General features: G+C 42.0%; 2 protein-coding genes across 2 annotated transcripts in view; one reads left to right on the top strand and one right to left on the bottom strand.

Moving 5' to 3' along the window:
* LOC104913778 (ATP-dependent DNA helicase Q5-like) overlaps positions 1-6,713 on the top strand; it is a 7,160-nt gene extending 447 nt beyond the window's left edge. Inside the window, exons 2-9 of the mRNA XM_010721366.3 lie at positions 5-28; positions 281-411; positions 1,541-1,662; positions 3,042-3,560; positions 4,273-4,378; positions 4,820-4,931; positions 6,160-6,322; positions 6,629-6,713. Coding sequence (XP_010719668.2) covers positions 5-28; positions 281-411; positions 1,541-1,662; positions 3,042-3,560; positions 4,273-4,378; positions 4,820-4,931; positions 6,160-6,322; positions 6,629-6,646 — 1,195 coding nt within the window. The 3' untranslated portion in view covers positions 6,647-6,713. The remainder of the gene's footprint in view (positions 1-4; positions 29-280; positions 412-1,540; positions 1,663-3,041; positions 3,561-4,272; positions 4,379-4,819; positions 4,932-6,159; positions 6,323-6,628) is intronic.
* An 869-nt stretch (positions 6,714-7,582) lies between these two features.
* On the bottom strand, positions 7,583-17,210 carry SMIM5 (small integral membrane protein 5). The gene is made up of 5 exons (XM_003211458.4): positions 17,026-17,210; positions 15,409-15,562; positions 12,421-13,506; positions 9,830-10,717; positions 7,583-8,556 (listed from the first exon to the last, which is right to left on the bottom strand). The coding sequence occupies exons 2-3, from the start codon at positions 15,533-15,535 to the stop codon at positions 13,385-13,387; spliced, it is 249 nt and encodes an 82-aa protein (XP_003211506.1). The 5' UTR covers positions 15,536-15,562; positions 17,026-17,210; the 3' UTR covers positions 7,583-8,556; positions 9,830-10,717; positions 12,421-13,384.

Raw genomic sequence — 17,210 nt, forward strand, 5'->3', positions numbered from 1 at the left:
CGAGGAAGCGCAGAGAGTGGGGGCCGGGGTGCGGAGGGGTTCGGTTGGGGAAGGGGCGGAAGGATACGGCCCGTGGGCGCGTTGAGGGGAAGCTGTGAGGGGCTGGCGGCGGGAACGTGCTCCGAGACCCCCAGCTGACCCCGCCTCATGGAGATCTCACAAGGAATGAGGCTGAGGGGCAGCGAGGGGGCAGCTCCCACAAAGGGGGGATCTGTCAGGGGAGCAGGGCGGGGGGCTCGCCTCAGAAGGGGGGACTCAGTATCAGTTCCTCCATCCGCAGCTTCTCCGAGATGAGCAGCACGGCAGCCCCAGGCCTGCAGGGCAGGGTCCGGAAAACGCTGGGAAAGGTCTTCGGGTTTGAATCGTTCAAGACTTCCCTGCAGGAAAGTGCAACCATGGCTGTGGTGAGAGGTGAGGCTCAGCGTCTGAAAGCTCTGCAGCAGCTGGCTCTGAGAAGACGCTGCCTGCTCCATGAAGGACCACCAGCCCTCTGAGCCCTCCTCAGCCTCCTCTGCTCAGAGATCACTTCAGTGGCATAGGAGTGCAAGCATGTGTTGCAAACGAAGTTTTCTGAGCATGGCTTTGGTGTACCTGTTCTCCCATATATTTATTTTGTAAGAGCCCTATTGCATTGATCAGGAATAGCATTCAATTTTAGTGTTTCCAGTATCTCCATCAGAGGCATCTGGTAGCATGCTTTGGTCAGATGAGGTTGAAACTACCCACATTTCTACATTTGCAGAGTTAACCTCTATTGTCTGAATGATGTGGACGTTATCGGAAACACACAGCTGTGCTGAAGTTAACTGTCCACCACTGTTGGTTGGACAGGCAGCTCACACACACATACACACACTGCTGACCATCTGCTCTCCTTGCAGGTCTCATAATGCAAATCAGAACAGTGTAAAATTCAGCATGCAGGATGTGGTTACAGTTTTCATCTGTCACCTGCAGATGTGCTACTGATAATAGATTGGCTGAAAGTAGTGTTCTGTTAGCTGGCTGTTTTTCCATGTTAAAACTATATGTGTTGGCATCTTCCTGACTTGAAGTAGTTTCTCCTTAGCATGGTGACAGTTACTAACGGAATAATGTTATCTGTGTGGTTGAGATTTACTTTTTGGGATAAGCTTTGGGAGGGTGTGATAAAGATCTGTCCTGGGACTGGTTGTTTGGTAACTGGAGGCCTGTAAGATGAGTGAAAGCAGCTAATCTGTAAGAGAATCAGCATTAATCTGGATTAGCTATTTAACTTCTCTTTATCTTGGTTTCTGTGCACCTTCTGGTATTTGTGAAAGGCTGTTCCTTAATGTTCACAAAGTGATCAGAGATTCTTTGAAGGAAAGCAATGCAGGCATGCAAATAATTATCCTTTTGGAACCCGAAATGAAGTGTCTTTTGTTGGTATGCTACATGGTACGTGCACAGATTTGCTGTTTCTCACAGATTACATGCCTTTGTGCCCATCCCTCCAGACAGAGCCCTGGGAACTCGCCATCACTCAATAGCCTTGAGCTTTGTTCTGTTGTCTTTGCAGGCGAGAAGGATGTCTTTGTATGTATGCCCACAGGGGCAGGGAAATCCTTGTGCTACCAGCTTCCTGCAGTTCTGGCAGTGGGCATCACCATTGTCATTTCACCTCTGATTGCACTGATTCAGGTAACTGTCTCCTGTTAGCTGTGGAAAAGCAGTCAGTGAAAGGGGTCAGGAGACTTTGGAGGCACAGCTGTCTCTCTCTTTTCTGACCACAAGGCTTTGCTGTTACTCTGCTTCTGCATTCTTGTCTTGATGTCTTGGCATGCTTTCTTTAGCCTGGTGACAGGTGAAGAGGCTTCAGATTAACTGCCTAATAGGATGGATCTGGTTTGATATATGTAGCTCTGTAAAAGAGGGCATTCCTTCCTTGATAATAGCCTGCTGAATTCTATAACTGATTCTTTTTCTATTTTCAGCAGCTGTCTTTTATCTCCATTGTGCTGTACAGAAGCAGCAAAGTTGAGTACCCCAAACGTACCAACTCTTTACTCAGAAGAAAACTTCCATTTTACCTACAGGGTTACAACTCTAGTAATGATGAAATTGCTTCTGAAGGCATAATTTTTTTTGCATCAAACTGTCTTTTGTTGTGGTCTGTCTTTGTGTCATGGGGAGAAGCTGGTTTAGCAGAGCTCCTCCTTGAGCACTGTCATTGATATGACCTTTTGTTTGTGTATTTTGCCTTTTCTACTGTTTTCATCACCTAATGCTTCCCTATAAGAGCAGCTATAGCACTAACAATGCACAATAGCTGGTGTTGTAGCCTACAGTGAACATCAAGAATTAAGAATTGGCTTGAAACTGAAACCGGTTAGAATGATAAGATGAGGCATTAATCTTTCAGGATTACTCATATCTTTTGAAATGTTATGTGCTAGTCAAGCACAAGTGAATGGAATCAGTGTCTGGATAGAGTGCATTGTACATCCCATGTTCATCTAGGTGTATCTGAATGTGATGCTGTTTTCTTCCTGATTTTCAAAACATGATTCTTGTTCACACTCACTTCTGTTACAGTGGTGATTCACACTAGCCTTTGTGTTTCATCTTATCTCAGCCAGCTTTACAAAATCCTTTGGTTATTTTGGAATGAAATGTGCTCTGTTTTTGTATAGCAGTTTTATTCATTTTCCATCCATGACAACTTGGTAGGGTAAATTTTGAGACATTGGTGCTCATTTCATCTCACTGTGGCTATGACTAAGTATTCTGCATCGCTCTGTGCTGATATTCCTTAGTAGCAAAGTGACCATTTAAAGTGAATGGAAGCTGAAAAAAGGAGTTGGATGTTAAGAGCCAAACAGATACACTGACTGCTGAAGATAAGGGCGTCTGGAGCGAAGTGGTAAATAGCTGCACTATAACTGGATGTTATCCTGAGGCTTGGTCCTGGAGGTAAAAGTTGGGGCCTCATAAATCTTGCTTGTAGACTTCCATAGCGATGGAGGCTTTCTTTAATGCTATTTCCTTCTCATTTTATTTTCATTATATATTCACTCCAGGACCAAGTGGACCACTTGCTGGCTCTGAAGATCAAAGCCTGCTCTCTGAACTCCAAGGTTTCCGCCCAGGAAAAGAAGACCATCTTGGCTGACTTAGCAAATGAGAAGCCCCAGATAAAGCTTCTGTACATCACCCCAGAGATGGCAGCTGCCTCATCCTTCCAGCCTACACTCAACTCCCTAGTGTCTCGAAATCTCCTGTCCTACCTGATAATTGATGAAGCTCATTGTGTCTCCCAGTGGGGACACGATTTCCGACCGGATTACCTGCGGCTGGGCACCTTGAGATCTCGCATACCCAATACACCATGTGTTGCTTTGACTGCCACTGCTACCAAGCAAGTCCAGGAGGATATTGTGACAGCACTTAAGCTAAAGCAGCCACTTGCCACCTTTAAGACTCCTTGCTTCAGATCTAACTTGTTCTACGATGTGCAATTCAAAGAGCTTTTGACTGATCCTTATGCCAACTTGAAGGATTTCTGTCTGAAGGCACTGGAAGTGAAGAACACCACTGGGGTAGGTTTTTCATTTGAGGAAGAAGGCTAGGCTGAACCAAATCTTCCTTAGTGGTCAGTGATTGGTGATGAGAATGGCCCTGACAAGTCTGTGACAGGAAAGGAGGAAGGAGCACCTGGAAGGAAGGTGCTCATTTGTTTTTTAGTTCCTCTAAAACAAGTAGAATATGGAACTGCATTTTTTTTCAAATGCAGATGTCTTCAGAAAGGGGTTGATTTAAAAGAAAATGTATTAGGAGTATGCAAATAGTATTTCTGTCTTTGTTATTTCATGTCCCAGGCAGTCAGTGTATGATAGTGTTCTGCTCTTTCAGTGTCAGTGATGAAATACAACAAGGACAAACAACAGCACTTGGAGTGCTGTGTTGAATTTCTTGCTCTAAAACCAATTCCCAAAATAACTTGGCAAATAAGTCAGTCTCTGCACCTTAGTTTATTGCAATGTGGAGGGTTACTGCTTCTTGCTTTGTATTCTTTGAGAGAGGTTGGGGGACCACGTTTGTTTGGCGTTTTTTAGTCCTTGTAGGACTTGTAAGGGAGCTGTCCTTAAATCTAATTTACTTCTGTGCCAAGACAATATCTTTAAGTTGCTGTGGAACCATCTTGGAGTTGAGATGAGCTTTAGACATCCCTCCATTTCCTCTTTATTGATGACTGCAGCTTTGTTGATTGACTTCAGCCAGCATCACAGACTTTCTCTCCTGTGTGCCCAGGTGTACTCTGGCTGTGGCATTGTGTACTGCAGGATGAGGGATGTGTGTGACCAGCTGGCTATTGAATTGAGCTACCGAGGAGTGAAAGCCAAAGCGTATCATGCAGGTACTGAAATCTGCATCTCTCAGCAGCTGGTAGAATTGAACTATATCACCTTTAAGGTATAGATGGGATTATCTAGAAATTAGGTTTCTTGGCGTGGTCTGCAATGTGTCTAATGGTCATGCATCTTTGAGGTAAATATGGGTCACAGAGCAGAACAGCATTCTCTCCACTTCAGAGCTGTTGGTTTTGTTGGATCTTACATGGCCTAAATATAACTGCACTCCTCCCAGGAATGTTCCAGATTTTTCTCTTTGGAACAGAAACAGCTGCTGCTGACTTCTGCTTGATCCCTGGCCAGCTTAAACATGGACAGAGAAGAGTGTGTACATTGGTTTGTTTTCAGTTGAGGGGGTTGCAGTGGGGGAATGTGAGGAAGGGGCACAAAATACTTCTTCCCTTTTTTGTTTTATTTTGTTTCCTTTCATCTTTTTCCATTTCCAGGGCTCAAGGCAGCTGACAGGACTTCAGTCCAGAATGAATGGATGGAGGAGAAGATCCCAGTTATTGTTGCAACCATCAGTTTTGGAATGGGAGTAGACAAAGCAAATGTCAGGTTTGTGAACTGAGTGTTGTGCTCCACCAGAGACTGAAACCTGAGCAGGAGGAAGGGAAAACCTCAGTGTCTATTACCTGGTACATCTGACTCAAACACTTGATGAAGACTTGCTGAAACTCATAAAAATATAGCTGGAAGTTTTCTTAGAAGCCATGCAACAACCTACATGGAGCTGATCTTTACTCAAAATCCACGTAAAGCAATTACTCTGAGTGCTGTAGGAGAGTAACAAGACATCACTGAGGCTATCACATCTATTCACAACTGTGCCATTAAACTGTGCCTTGTTAAATAATTATGCCATCCTCTGTGCTGACAGATAACAGGATTCTGTAGCAATATCAGACTGTTTTACTGCTTGTTGCATGTAACATGCAACTAATTTTTGAAAGAGTAGCGTGAATTAATGACCTGCTGAAGTTAGTTTCTCCCCTGTTCACTGCAGTTGCCAATAAACCAGCAAAAAATATCTGAAATGCATAGAGCTGACAGAGGGTAAAATATAGCTAAAACATGCAAAGCTTTAAAAAGACCAGTTTTGAGGCAGACTGGTATTTAAAATATTGGCAGCATTACTGCATGGTAAAATGCTCAGATCTCTCAGGACTGAACACAGGTATGAACTGAGTTTTTAAATATTCAAACACAAGCAGATTTAAAGCACTGTCTTGTGGCAGTGCGTTTAAAAACATTCATTCGGGGATTACTTACAGTTTAGCAGCAATTCGTAGTCATATTTGCTGACTTGGGAAAGGTGCCTTTGTCTACAAGTAAGTTTGGTGAGGTAGAATTTTCCTCGCAGACTTCATTGTCAAAATGTCTTTTTAAAATCAAGTATTTCAAATTGTGCTCCAGGGAATAAATAGGGCTTTTTAAAATCCCTTGTTTTATGGTAAAATATTCTGAACTCCTTAAATCAGTGTCCTTATTCTTGCTCTTCACAGCTGTGCAGTTATGTTTGGATATTTGTGTGCCCTTTTGCTTTCAGCCATTTTGTGTGGTGTCCTGCTCACTTGTTCACATGCATTGGCTTACATAGTTCTGCTGCTTTCCTTCTGTCTTATGTTAAGCCACTTTTATGTTCAGAATCCCTTGTTCTGCTAAATTCTCTGTCTTTTATGCTTTTGCTGCCTTATTATTTACTCTGTTGTTAATATCCACGAACACATTTGCGTGCGCCCTGAGTTGAGAAAGCCTTGTGTTTCCATTGTGTTATCACTTGCAGGTTTGTTGCTCATTGGAACATTGCCAAGTCAATGGCAGGATATTACCAAGAGTCTGGCAGAGCTGGGAGAGATGGGAAGCCCTCCTGCTGCCGCCTCTATTACTCTAGGAACGACCGGGATCAAGTTAGCTTCCTGATTAAGAAGGAGCTCTCTAAAATCCAGGTAAGTTTGGCAGAGCAGGCATCCATCTGATCCACCTAAATAGGCAAAATGAAATGAGTGTTTTTTCTGGAGCTGTAAGAGAAAGTTTTGAGTATAGAGCTGTCTGTAACCCAGTTTCAAGGGAGAGCAGTGAGGTAAGGGACTCTGGGCCCAGCTCAAGCCCTGTTAGAGAGGCACGGTTGAGCAGAAACAGGATGGTGCTTGTACCAGTTTCCCACATTGCTCAGGAAGAATAGATTTGGTTATCACTAGAGTTAGTTGACCTGTTTGTATTTGAATTGAAGACTTGTCCCTCTCTACTTTCAGGAAAAAAAGGTACCTTAAAAGAATCTGACAAGGCTGCGATGACAGCTTTTGATGCTATTGTAAGCTTCTGTGAGGAGTTGGGGTGAGTACACTTCTTCCAAACAACATTTAATATTGTGGAAGCCATGTTCTATCTCTTTTGAGGCACTGTTATGGCAGAGATCTTTCTGCAAATGCATGTCCAAGAAAAAGAAAATACTGACTGATTCAACTGATATTTTGCTGTCCAGCCTGAGGAAGGCATCCCTCAGACATTTGTCATTCATTCTCACCTCTGAGTTAACTGAGATGTTGGTTAATGGAGAAGTATAATTTCTCATTATATGAATTTTAATGTTTTGTCTGTGGTAAGATGACTTAGTTCCAGTTGTTTTTGTTTTGACTCTTTCCTCCCTCAGCTATCATTTCTCTTTTAGGATAATTAAGCAGCCTCATCCAAGACAGGATAGAACCACTTAGCTTTAAAACCTCAGGAGCTCCACTCTACAAAGAATGAGGTCTCCTTGATTTTCATTAAGCTTAGAAAAACCTGGTGGTGCTTAGATCCTTTCAGAAACAGGCCCAAATTATGGATCTGCCCCATGTAATTGCAGACTAGCAACCACAACATATATTGTTCAGGTTTAGTTCATGCTTTGTAAGCTGTAATTGTACTAATTACTATACTGGATAAAACATTGAAGCTATAATTTTACCAGTACAAGAGCAGTATGTATTCACTAACTGAAAGTGACCAGCATGTGTCCTGCTTTCAAGTTCATGTTTTGTTTCATTCTTCACACTTGTATCTAGGACAAGTTTTTCAAGTGATGTGTGCTTTTTCTGATGCTTTGGTGAGAATAGAGAGAAAACATTCTCCTTTGCTTAGGTGAATAACAATAGAAACAGAATTTCAGTGGCTATGTAAGAGATTTATGTAAGGGAAGCCCACTAACCTAATTAGAAATCATGTCTTTTTTGTTGTTGTTGTTGTTGTTGTTGTTTTGTTATACCCTCCCCAAGCTTAAAAAATGGGCATAAAACATGTGCATTCCAAGATCACACATTACAGCACCATTGCCTGACTTCTCTGCTTGCAGCTGTACAAGAAACTAAGACACTCTTTGAAGAAATACTACATCACATTTCTTTTTTACATTTTGAATTAGTACAATTCTGTTCACTATCCAAACAGCAAAAGTAAAGCTGAAATTCTGACCTTGCAAGATTTTAAATAAGAACACGTACAGACATTTGTATTCTAGCAGGCAAATTTTTGCATAGTGTATTTAGGCTATTGTTTGAGTATGATAGGAGAACAGCTGTTTAAACTGCTTTTAGAGAATTGATTCAGACAAAGTTTCAGTGGTCAGTTTCCTAATGCCCATTTGCAGAATAGAAAAAACAAACAATTGCAGTAGTGGAAGAGATCTTCGTTATTTTCAGGTAGTTGCTGACCACTTGGCAAGTCTATCCTGTGGTTTTGCTTGAAAGACAAAAATCAGGCAGAGACGTAATTAACAAAGTGCCAGAGTCCTCATTCACTTCCTGAATACAAATTGCCTTCTGTGGAGTTTGCTCTGGACTTGCAGAACAACCTGCTGGCATAGGTGAATTGCTCTCAGTGTGGGAAAGCTGTATGGGGAGAAATAACCACCTGAGGACAGAAGATGAGAACAACATATTGCAGCTGGGCTGATTCTTGCTTAAATGCAGAGCTCCAAGTACTGCACCTCAGTTTCACTATTCATGCCCTAGTCCGTTTGTGTCTTGGTGATGAGCAGCACCCAAAGGTGGCTGCAATTAAGAAGAAAGCAATAATAACAAGGCAGAAGATGCCAATCACCACTAGCCCTGCAATAGCCCAGTCACTTGTTGCAATCTGGCTCCTTAGGTCTTCCAGAGCTGAGGATTTCTCTTGTACTGGTGACATGGTGCCTTCCACCCTGCTGGAGTTAGACAAGAGCTGTATCAGATATTCATGTATCCCCTCTATGCTCTAAACCACTACAGGCACACGTGCTCTGTGTGCTGGTAAGTGTCCCTCTTCTGAAAAGTAGAGTCATAGTAGAATCTGGAGCATAAACCAGAAACAGCATAACCAAGGCCACTTTAGCAGTCAGCTCTTCAGAAAAGTAGAGGGGAAATGTGGCTGCGCAACATTTTGGCAGTTGAGACTTACTTTAATCATAGCCTATCAATATTTTTAATATAGCATCTCTCCCAGCATGTTCCATATGGATCCTTCAGCTGTACAGCCCATATATAAAAGACAGGCACCCAGTGGGAAGCCTTTGTTGATTCCAGTGGAAAGAAAGATCTCTAAAAATGAGAGTAGAGCACTTAAGCTCTGAGAACACACTGGAGATTAAAAGAACACTTTTTTAAAAACAAACAATACCAACCAAACACACACTAACAGCAAGTACAGAACTTAACTAGAGCTTGTCATTTCCATACAACTTAAAACAGTCACTTCATGAGAAATGCCTCCTGTTAATGGTTTTAATGTGGAGCTGCATGTTGTGAGTTACTTTGCAATAGAAGTATAAGTTTTCTGCCTATTAAGTACTTAGATTCAGCAGTAATTTAAAGTGGAATCTCAGTGGGCTGTACACACTTGTTCTACCAGTGATACTTTGCATTACAACTTCGCTATCAGCTGTTTTAAGGAAAAGATATATCATCTGTTATAGAGTATCTTGTGGCTTTACTAAAGCTTCATTACTAGATGCTTCTCAAGGGAAAGGAAGAGTAGATTATTTCTCACATTTTCTCTCAAAAATGACTACAGACCTAATGCAGGAAGAGATCTTTATTTCCAAATATTTGCCTAACTTGTTGCCTCTTACATCTGCACCCTAAATACTTAATGAAAATTATGTAAAGTGTTTTCAGCCTCAGCAAGTTACAGTTGACTAGGAGCACCAGCTCACACTCAATTTTCTGAGACTTTTGTTACTTTTTAAGTATTCAAAGTATTGAAGTATACATTTTCCATTTTGGAATTATGTCAGATTGCCAAAGGTTTAAAGGATACAGACACTGCTCTGAATAGCTTCTTTCTACTTTAAAGAAAAGGTAGTCTAGATACAAGCTCTGCTGACCTAACAATAGAAAACACATATGACCTTAGAAAGTTCCTGTCTCTTTTGATAAATTAATCTTCTAAAATAGGACACTTTGAAATTGAATACAAATTGTATTCAATTTTATAAATACCTGAAGCTGTTGAGTTTGCAGCAGGCAGTTCTTCTGATGCCTCTTCTTCACCTGCTTGAAAATATCTTAACCTAGCAAAGATCCCTTTGCTATACTTGGACAGCTGTAGAATTAGCATGGAAATTACCTATTTGCACTGCAGTAAATGTTTAACAGCTGGCTATCCTGCAAAGGTGGGGCTTTGAGCCTAATTAGAAAGACTCAGTTCAATGTCATTAATTTTTCCTCTCCGTGCCTTTATCCACTCATACACCTATTTGAGAGGTTTTGGAGTGTTTTTGTGTTCCCTATCTTAGGAAGGTTGCAACGGGGAGAAGAGGAAGTTCTTTTTTGGGTCTTGACACTATCTGTATTACAAGTTCTGTTAGGAGGCTGCTATGTGTAAAGTGAACTCTGAACAACTCTATCCTCTAGTCCAAATGTCATCATGACAGATTAGGTGGTTGAAGTCATAGAACCTTGTACTGCTGTTAGCTGCAATATAAACTCTCCCTGTTGCTTTCTTAACTGAGGAATAACAGAGGGAAAGTGTTAAAGAGAAGTGAGAGAGGAGAAGGAGGATATGAGTGGAAGGAAATTTGTTTTTCACAAGCCAAGTAAGTCTCTTTGAAGTCTAACAGGTGACATTACGGAATAGAAGCCTTTCCATTAAGTGGTCAGTGAAGCTTCAGCTGCATCTTCTGAAGAGGCTGTGATCTGCTTTGTTTCTCAGGGAAAGGAGCTATTTGAACACTTGTATCATCAGGACTGAAGTAACTGTTTCCCCTTGCAGTTTCTTCCAGGCAAACTCAAACTGCTGTGTTTGAAACAGTTTTTCAGTAGTCTGCCTTCCTCTGCTTTTTGAAGCTCAGGATTCATGCTCGCTAGTGCTCAGAGCATTCCAGATCCCTTTAGGTGAATAAAGCATGAAACAAAACAACAAAAAAAACATCAGGAGCAGGCAAGTGTGCAGAAGTTGGCCCACAGCCCCTTTTCTCCTTGGTGGCTTCTCCAGAAGCCAGATGCATTCTTTACAAAATTGGTTACTTTTTTTCCTTTCCTTTTCTATTCTCTGCTTCTAATTCATGAACTTACAGTGGGAGAAATGAGAAAGGAGCCGTTTCCCTATCCCCTGCCTTGTATCTGTCAGGGATTTGGGCTGTAGGATACACAACTGAGAAATGTATCTGCGGTTTTCCTTTTGCAATAATGCCTGGCAGCTCGTTCCCATTGACAGCCACCTGTCAGAGCTGTTGGTATGTTTCCAGCCTGCTGAGCTTCCTCCTAACTGTTAGTACAGCCTGGTTCCATGCTGCTCAAACATTTCTCAATGGGATTCTGTTAACTGCTGTAGCTGGCACTGTCTAGCACAGGCTAGGAAAGAAAATAAGCTCTGTTCTTTCCCAGGTCTCATGATTTAACTTAGAAACTGAAATGTCTGTTGAGCCTGTCTCCTGCAGAAGAGAGGTTCTGAGACTTCTGTGTCACCTTGGTTTGGTCACTTGTTTGTAAATAAAATGTGCAAAAACATCTGACAGAGAGGTTAATGAGATGCATCTTGGCATGTTGATCACAGTAAATTGATGCCATGCTTGTGCTTACCCTACCCTAGCATATTTGTTGTAAATGGAAGCTTTGGGATGGCATAATAAAGGCCAGCAATTTGTTGGCCTTAATGTGGTTGTGCATGTAGCAGCTTATACTGGTACAGTCCTCATTTTATTGCAGTGATCAAGTTGGGGCTCAGAGGTTTAATTTCTAGGGAATGCCCCCATTTTATCCTGGAAGGTTGTTGGCTTTAGTTAATTTTAAATGCTGTTTTTGTTTTGTTTTTAATTAATTTTCAAGTAACAGTGGTAGTTTGAGGAACTTTGTCATAAATTTTAGACTATTCTCTGTGTTGGTGGGGGTGGATTTATTCCAATATGCAAGTGGAAAAAATGCAAAATACCTACATCTAGTTTATTTTTTTTTAAAGTGCATTAAGTACATGAGAAGCTGCAGATGTAATGTGCATTCTGGTAATTTGGGCACAGACATCAGAGAGAAGAGGTCTCTTTACAAAGTTTCTTTTATGTTGTCCCTTCTGAAGCATGAAAATACTTAAAATCCCACTGTTTAAAAACTTGATTCTTTTCTCTCTTGCTGGACTTGGTTGTAGTATACATATGTGTAATCCCCTTGACTCCTCTGCAATGTGGAGTACAAGGGATAGAAGATGACTTATCTATGAGTACTCATCTTTTTATACCTTCCTGTAAAGTGACTTTTCTCACATTTTGGGCTGAAAGAAAGCCCAGTGGCTTGCAGAGTTGGATGCAATACGATGATCTTCCATTTGACTGCCCCAGTTACGAAAGTCCTTGTCTGCACCATGGCTCTTTACTTAGAGAAATTCCTTAACTTCATCGCGGTGTAAACCAAAGATACACAGTGGCTGCAACACGGAATAGGGATTTATTTTCACTTGGTAACTTCAGCTGTACAGGCCATTCTTGGCTGTGCTTTGTCACAATGCCAGCTGTCAGCTGCTGCATGTATACCCTGAAGTGACAATTACCACACTGCGTGTCACTCCTTTGAAATGCCCTTGTGTATGCTAATAAACATACCTTTGGCACATTGTTTATGTCCACTGAAATAAGCTGCACGTGGTGCTCAGAGTCAGGCACACAGGTCCCTCAAGTAAGGATGAGGGTTTGTTTGTCTCTTGTAACTCCCATGCTCTAAGGACCACTCACCTGCAATATGCAGAAGAGCAGAATTCAGGAAAGACCTAACTACCACATGGAGGTTGGGAAGAGGCACATTTATCAAATTAAACTGTAACATCAGTGAATTTTTCTTGAATGCCTTCATCTTTCTCTTTACAAAGAGAACTGCACATGATCTGTATTTTTTTTTTTTTTTCTTTTTGACAGTTTCACATCGTTGTGACACAAAAGAGGGCAGGGACTATTTGTAGTCAGGGAGCTGTACATAGAGTCTCAGGTGGCATATTTACATCAGGTTGACAATCTGTTGTTTTCAGCAGTCATCTCAGCTAAAGGTGTCTATTGCACATGGCTTTTGAGAGAGCAGGTTTGGGCTTGATCCAAGATGTACTGAGCATGTCAACATCCCAGCGATGTCAGTGGTTTTGCTAGCACCCAGTATCATCCTTCTGGTTTAGCCACTTGTGAAGAGAGTAGGTGCCCCCTATCCAAGTGGCAACTCGCTTCGGTGTGTGGCCTGATGCTCACAAATGGAACCCTTGGCTAGCCCAGCTGCAGGGCTGTTATTGGGTAAGTGTGTCTGTTCTATCAGAAGCTGGTGTCTATGCACTCCCAACCCACCCCAAACATGGAGACAGTTATGGTAAAGTTGTGTTACCTTTCTGCTCACACCGTGGAGCCCAGCCGTAGCTGTCACAGAAAGAATGAATTTTATGCTGTGATTTCTGGTCCTCTGAGTCATAATCATTAATATTGTTATTGCCATTTCCAGTGCATTAGTGCAGAGAGTCATTCCCATGGGACTGAATCATGATGTCCATGCACGTCCTTGATAATGGGTTATGTCACCTCTTGATGCACTTCATGGATGGGCAGTCGGGCGGACTTGGGCCTTCCTACGTCTGTGGTCAGGACCCTCATTGCAGCTACAGCAGCTATAACAGCAGCAGCTGCAAGCAATGATCATCAGCACGAGAACAGTTACTGGAAAGAGGAGGAGAAAGGGTATTATTCATGACATAGGGGGAATCACTGGAGACTAATCCCATGTCTCTTGCAGGCTGTCTGAGCAGCAGGATGAACAGAATCAAGTTTCTTGATTATTTTTACCTTATATTCCCAACTCCCTCCTTGTAAATTCCTGTTCTCTTGTATTAGTCATCCATTTAATCTGGGCAAATGTCAACGCATGGCAGGCCTTAGTAGGAGCTATAGGTGTGCTGGTTGGCTTGTGAATAACTGTGCTGATTGGCCAGCTGGCTGTTCATAAGGTTAAGGAGCTAGGTACACTAACTTACCCACAGTGTGGACACTGAATTGGGGTTTTCCCCTTTATCCCTAATTGTTTGTATTTTTTGGTAGGCAAGACAATAGCAATAAAAATATAGAATGTACTTATTTGTACATCACCATCAGACTGAAAGATAGCTTTCTAACTGTGGCCCTAGAACTCATCCACTGCACACACAAAACTACTGTCATTACTGGGTATTTTGTGCTCTTAAGAGCTGCATACCAAACCATGCAAGAGCAAAGCTTTGTGGTGGATGCCCTATCCCTGAGGACATTCAAGGTCAGGCTGGACCAGGCTCTGAGAACCCTAATGGAGCTGTAGATGTCCCTGTTCATTGCAGGGGAGTTTGTTCCATCCAAGTCAAATAATTCTATAATTCTGTGATAGCTTTACTTGCCTTATGGGCTGTTGTTTCAGAGATGACATGCAACAACTAAGCAGAGCTATGCACTGGGAAGGACAGAGATCAAATACTCCCATGGTTATGTCAGAAGTAACTAGAGAGGATTTGGCTAATCAAACTGGCAGTTCCGTTTCTGAAGAGTAATGATATTTACCCTTGGAGAAGAATAGATATTTGTGATTGGATTGGCTTTAATCTTCCTTCTGTACTAAGCTTGAGGAAATAAATACTTCAAACACAGGGTTTTGTTTCACAAAGCAGTAGGCTACACTATTGTTATACTACACCAGGATGTAGTGTAGAGTAACTCTACATTAGTGTATTAGCATATTGGTATTCTACACTGATGGTCAGGGTTGGAAGGGATACTTTAGGTTATCCACAGTAGAAAAAGATGTCATGTTTAATCCTGCAAAAGCCATAAGAAGCATGTGCGTGCCTGCATTCTTTAAAAGTCTGAAGAAAGGCTGCCAGATGTTCTGAGCTGTGGGGAATCAGCTGGCACTATAAACAAAAAAAAAAAAATCAGCAGGTGTGTCTGTTTCTGAATTCCAGCCCAGGGAGGAGTGTCCAGGCTGCACACACACCCTTCCTTCCAGCACTGAGGCTGGGAAAGAGCTGTACTCCGAGGAGGTGGGCCTGCCTTCCTTGCTGCTTGTTTTCCCATTGTTTAAACAAATTTTGTCTCCCACGCACAGTCAGTCTTATTTGTTCCTTCCATGCCATCCCCACACAGAGCATCAGGAGAGATTTTGCCATTAAGTGAGAAGAATAAATAGGCTCATCTGCAGCATACTGGCTTCCACTGAACTAAGCACAGCAATGACACTTAGGGTCTCAGACTTGTGTATTTTTCATGGCAGTGGGGTCCCCTGATGCCATTTGCCATAAGCTATCTCCCATGCATCAAAACATTGCAGCAACTCTGGGTTTGTTAAAATATCACTTTTTAAACTAATGGTAACCTAGAGGAGCCTTGAGGAAAGTTATACTGTTGCCTGTGATACATTGCATGTGTGTAGAGATACATGCAGAATACTAAAAAATGACCTAGAAATTAAATAGAGCCTCAGAAAGCAGCCTGGAAAACAACTGCCAACAGTTCTGATCCATCAACAAAGACAGCAGAGCGAACTGTACCCATGCAAGAGACACTCTGACCCCCCTCCACCTCTGCCACTAAACTTACCAATAAATAGGAGCACCACACAGAAGGACACGATCTCCACAGGGTCAGCCTTGGGCAGTTTCTGGAGCTTAAGGAGAAGTTTCTCACCAATGGTTTGCATTTCCTTCAGAAAGACTTCAGAAGACATTCTGGCTCAACCTCTCCAGCCTTTGTGCTGTAGGAAGAAAACAAATAGAAATAAACCTTTTCACTGACTAATGCTAGGAAGCTGCCAGCCTTCTTATAGGGGTGTTGATCACAAGTAAAACAAGTTTATCTGGTCTCAGTCCTCATTCCCAGTAGCTAAGGTGGAGGACTATTAACTATCTGTGCGTTCTGGCACTGTTCTCATTTCAGACTCTGGCTTTGAGGGAGCTTCTGACAGTTACGCTGTTGTGCAAAGGTGAAACGGTGTTTCTTTTAAAAGGACACTTACTTCAGCAGGCACAGAGTTATTCAATGGCTGCTCTTGCCTTCCACCCAATGAAAACAAGGTTTGTTTTGTAATTATGCTGACTTGTTTTTCCAGAAAGCAATGCTTTGCAAGGTAACTTGCGATGCTGTACTCCAGTAGTAAGTAGATTTCAGTTGTGTGCTGTGAGGAGCACACAGTAGATCCCTTAGAAGTCTTCCTGCACTCCAGCAGTAGAAAGCCCCTTCAAAAACGAAGGTGTTTGGCACTGTACAACAGCACCATTCATAATGTCTTGTCACTGTTCAGTAAAACTGGTTGATATGAAGAGCTAAAGCCCATGTTCACTGGGGAGAGCTGGATGCTTTTTAAGTTATTCCAGATGACTGCAAGTTTGTATGGTAAGTTAAATGCAGCCCTTAGTTCTATTTTAATTTTTAAGCCACAGTCTGTTCTAGTGGAGCAGTATATAAATTGAACAGTGGATGTCCTGTAAGCTGTAGCTATCTTAGAGGCCTCAGCTTTGCCACCAGTATTTGCTGTTCTTTTCCCCCTTGAGCAAAATTTTGGGAGGTATTAAAACAAACGAGCTTGCAGGAGAGCTATGGAAGTTAAAATTTTTCATTTAAACACTGGAATGGCTGAGAGTTTGCCTGAAACAAGTGTTGGGACTTGTTTCAGATTGATTATGGCTCTTATATCAAACAATATAATTACATCAAAATATACTAGCTAGTGTGTATTGTAGTAGTCAACACTGTTTTATGGCACTTGTACATTGCAATTTAATTTCCTAGTCTTGTTGATACAGCAAAGTCAAAAGACCAGGACAGCACTTCCAGAATAAGGCAGCTTGTTCACTGCTGCACATCTGGTTTGGTTACTCAAACAAATGGATCCTCGGAGTTCAGTTTTTCTAAACACTGAGGACAGAGAGACCGTGGCTGTTTCTTTGCATGCTGGGCTTAAATACTTCAGTGCCAAATAAAATTACATTTTGTGTGTTTACGCAATCCAGAAAGGGTTTTCTTTGTTCTTTTAAATCCAAGCTAGGGAATAAAAATCGGAACCAGCTGGTTTCCAGAGCTTGGGGGTGGATGAAAAATCTCCATCTACAAAAAGATCTCTGTGAAGTTTAGCAGAGGGAGGCATTACTACGGGCTTCTGATCTGGAAGGTCACGATTGGGTCTAGAGCTAAATAGCTCCTTCTGGATCATTGCCGTACCCCAAGTGAGCTGCTCCAGAAGTGGTTCCTTTGCCCTTCACGCAGCACTGTGAGATTCTATCAGCAAGTTTCCAGTTTTGCTTCCATTCCAAGAGATGGCAGTGTGGGCAGAGGTGAAGTGATTTGTGTTTTCTGCTCTTGGCTCTAGAAGAAAAACTTCAGAATAAATAAATTTAAGAAGACCG

This window comes from Meleagris gallopavo, chromosome 20, assembly GCF_000146605.3.
Source record: "Meleagris gallopavo isolate NT-WF06-2002-E0010 breed Aviagen turkey brand Nicholas breeding stock chromosome 20, Turkey_5.1, whole genome shotgun sequence".
Classification (NCBI taxonomy): Eukaryota; Metazoa; Chordata; class Aves; order Galliformes; family Phasianidae; genus Meleagris; species Meleagris gallopavo.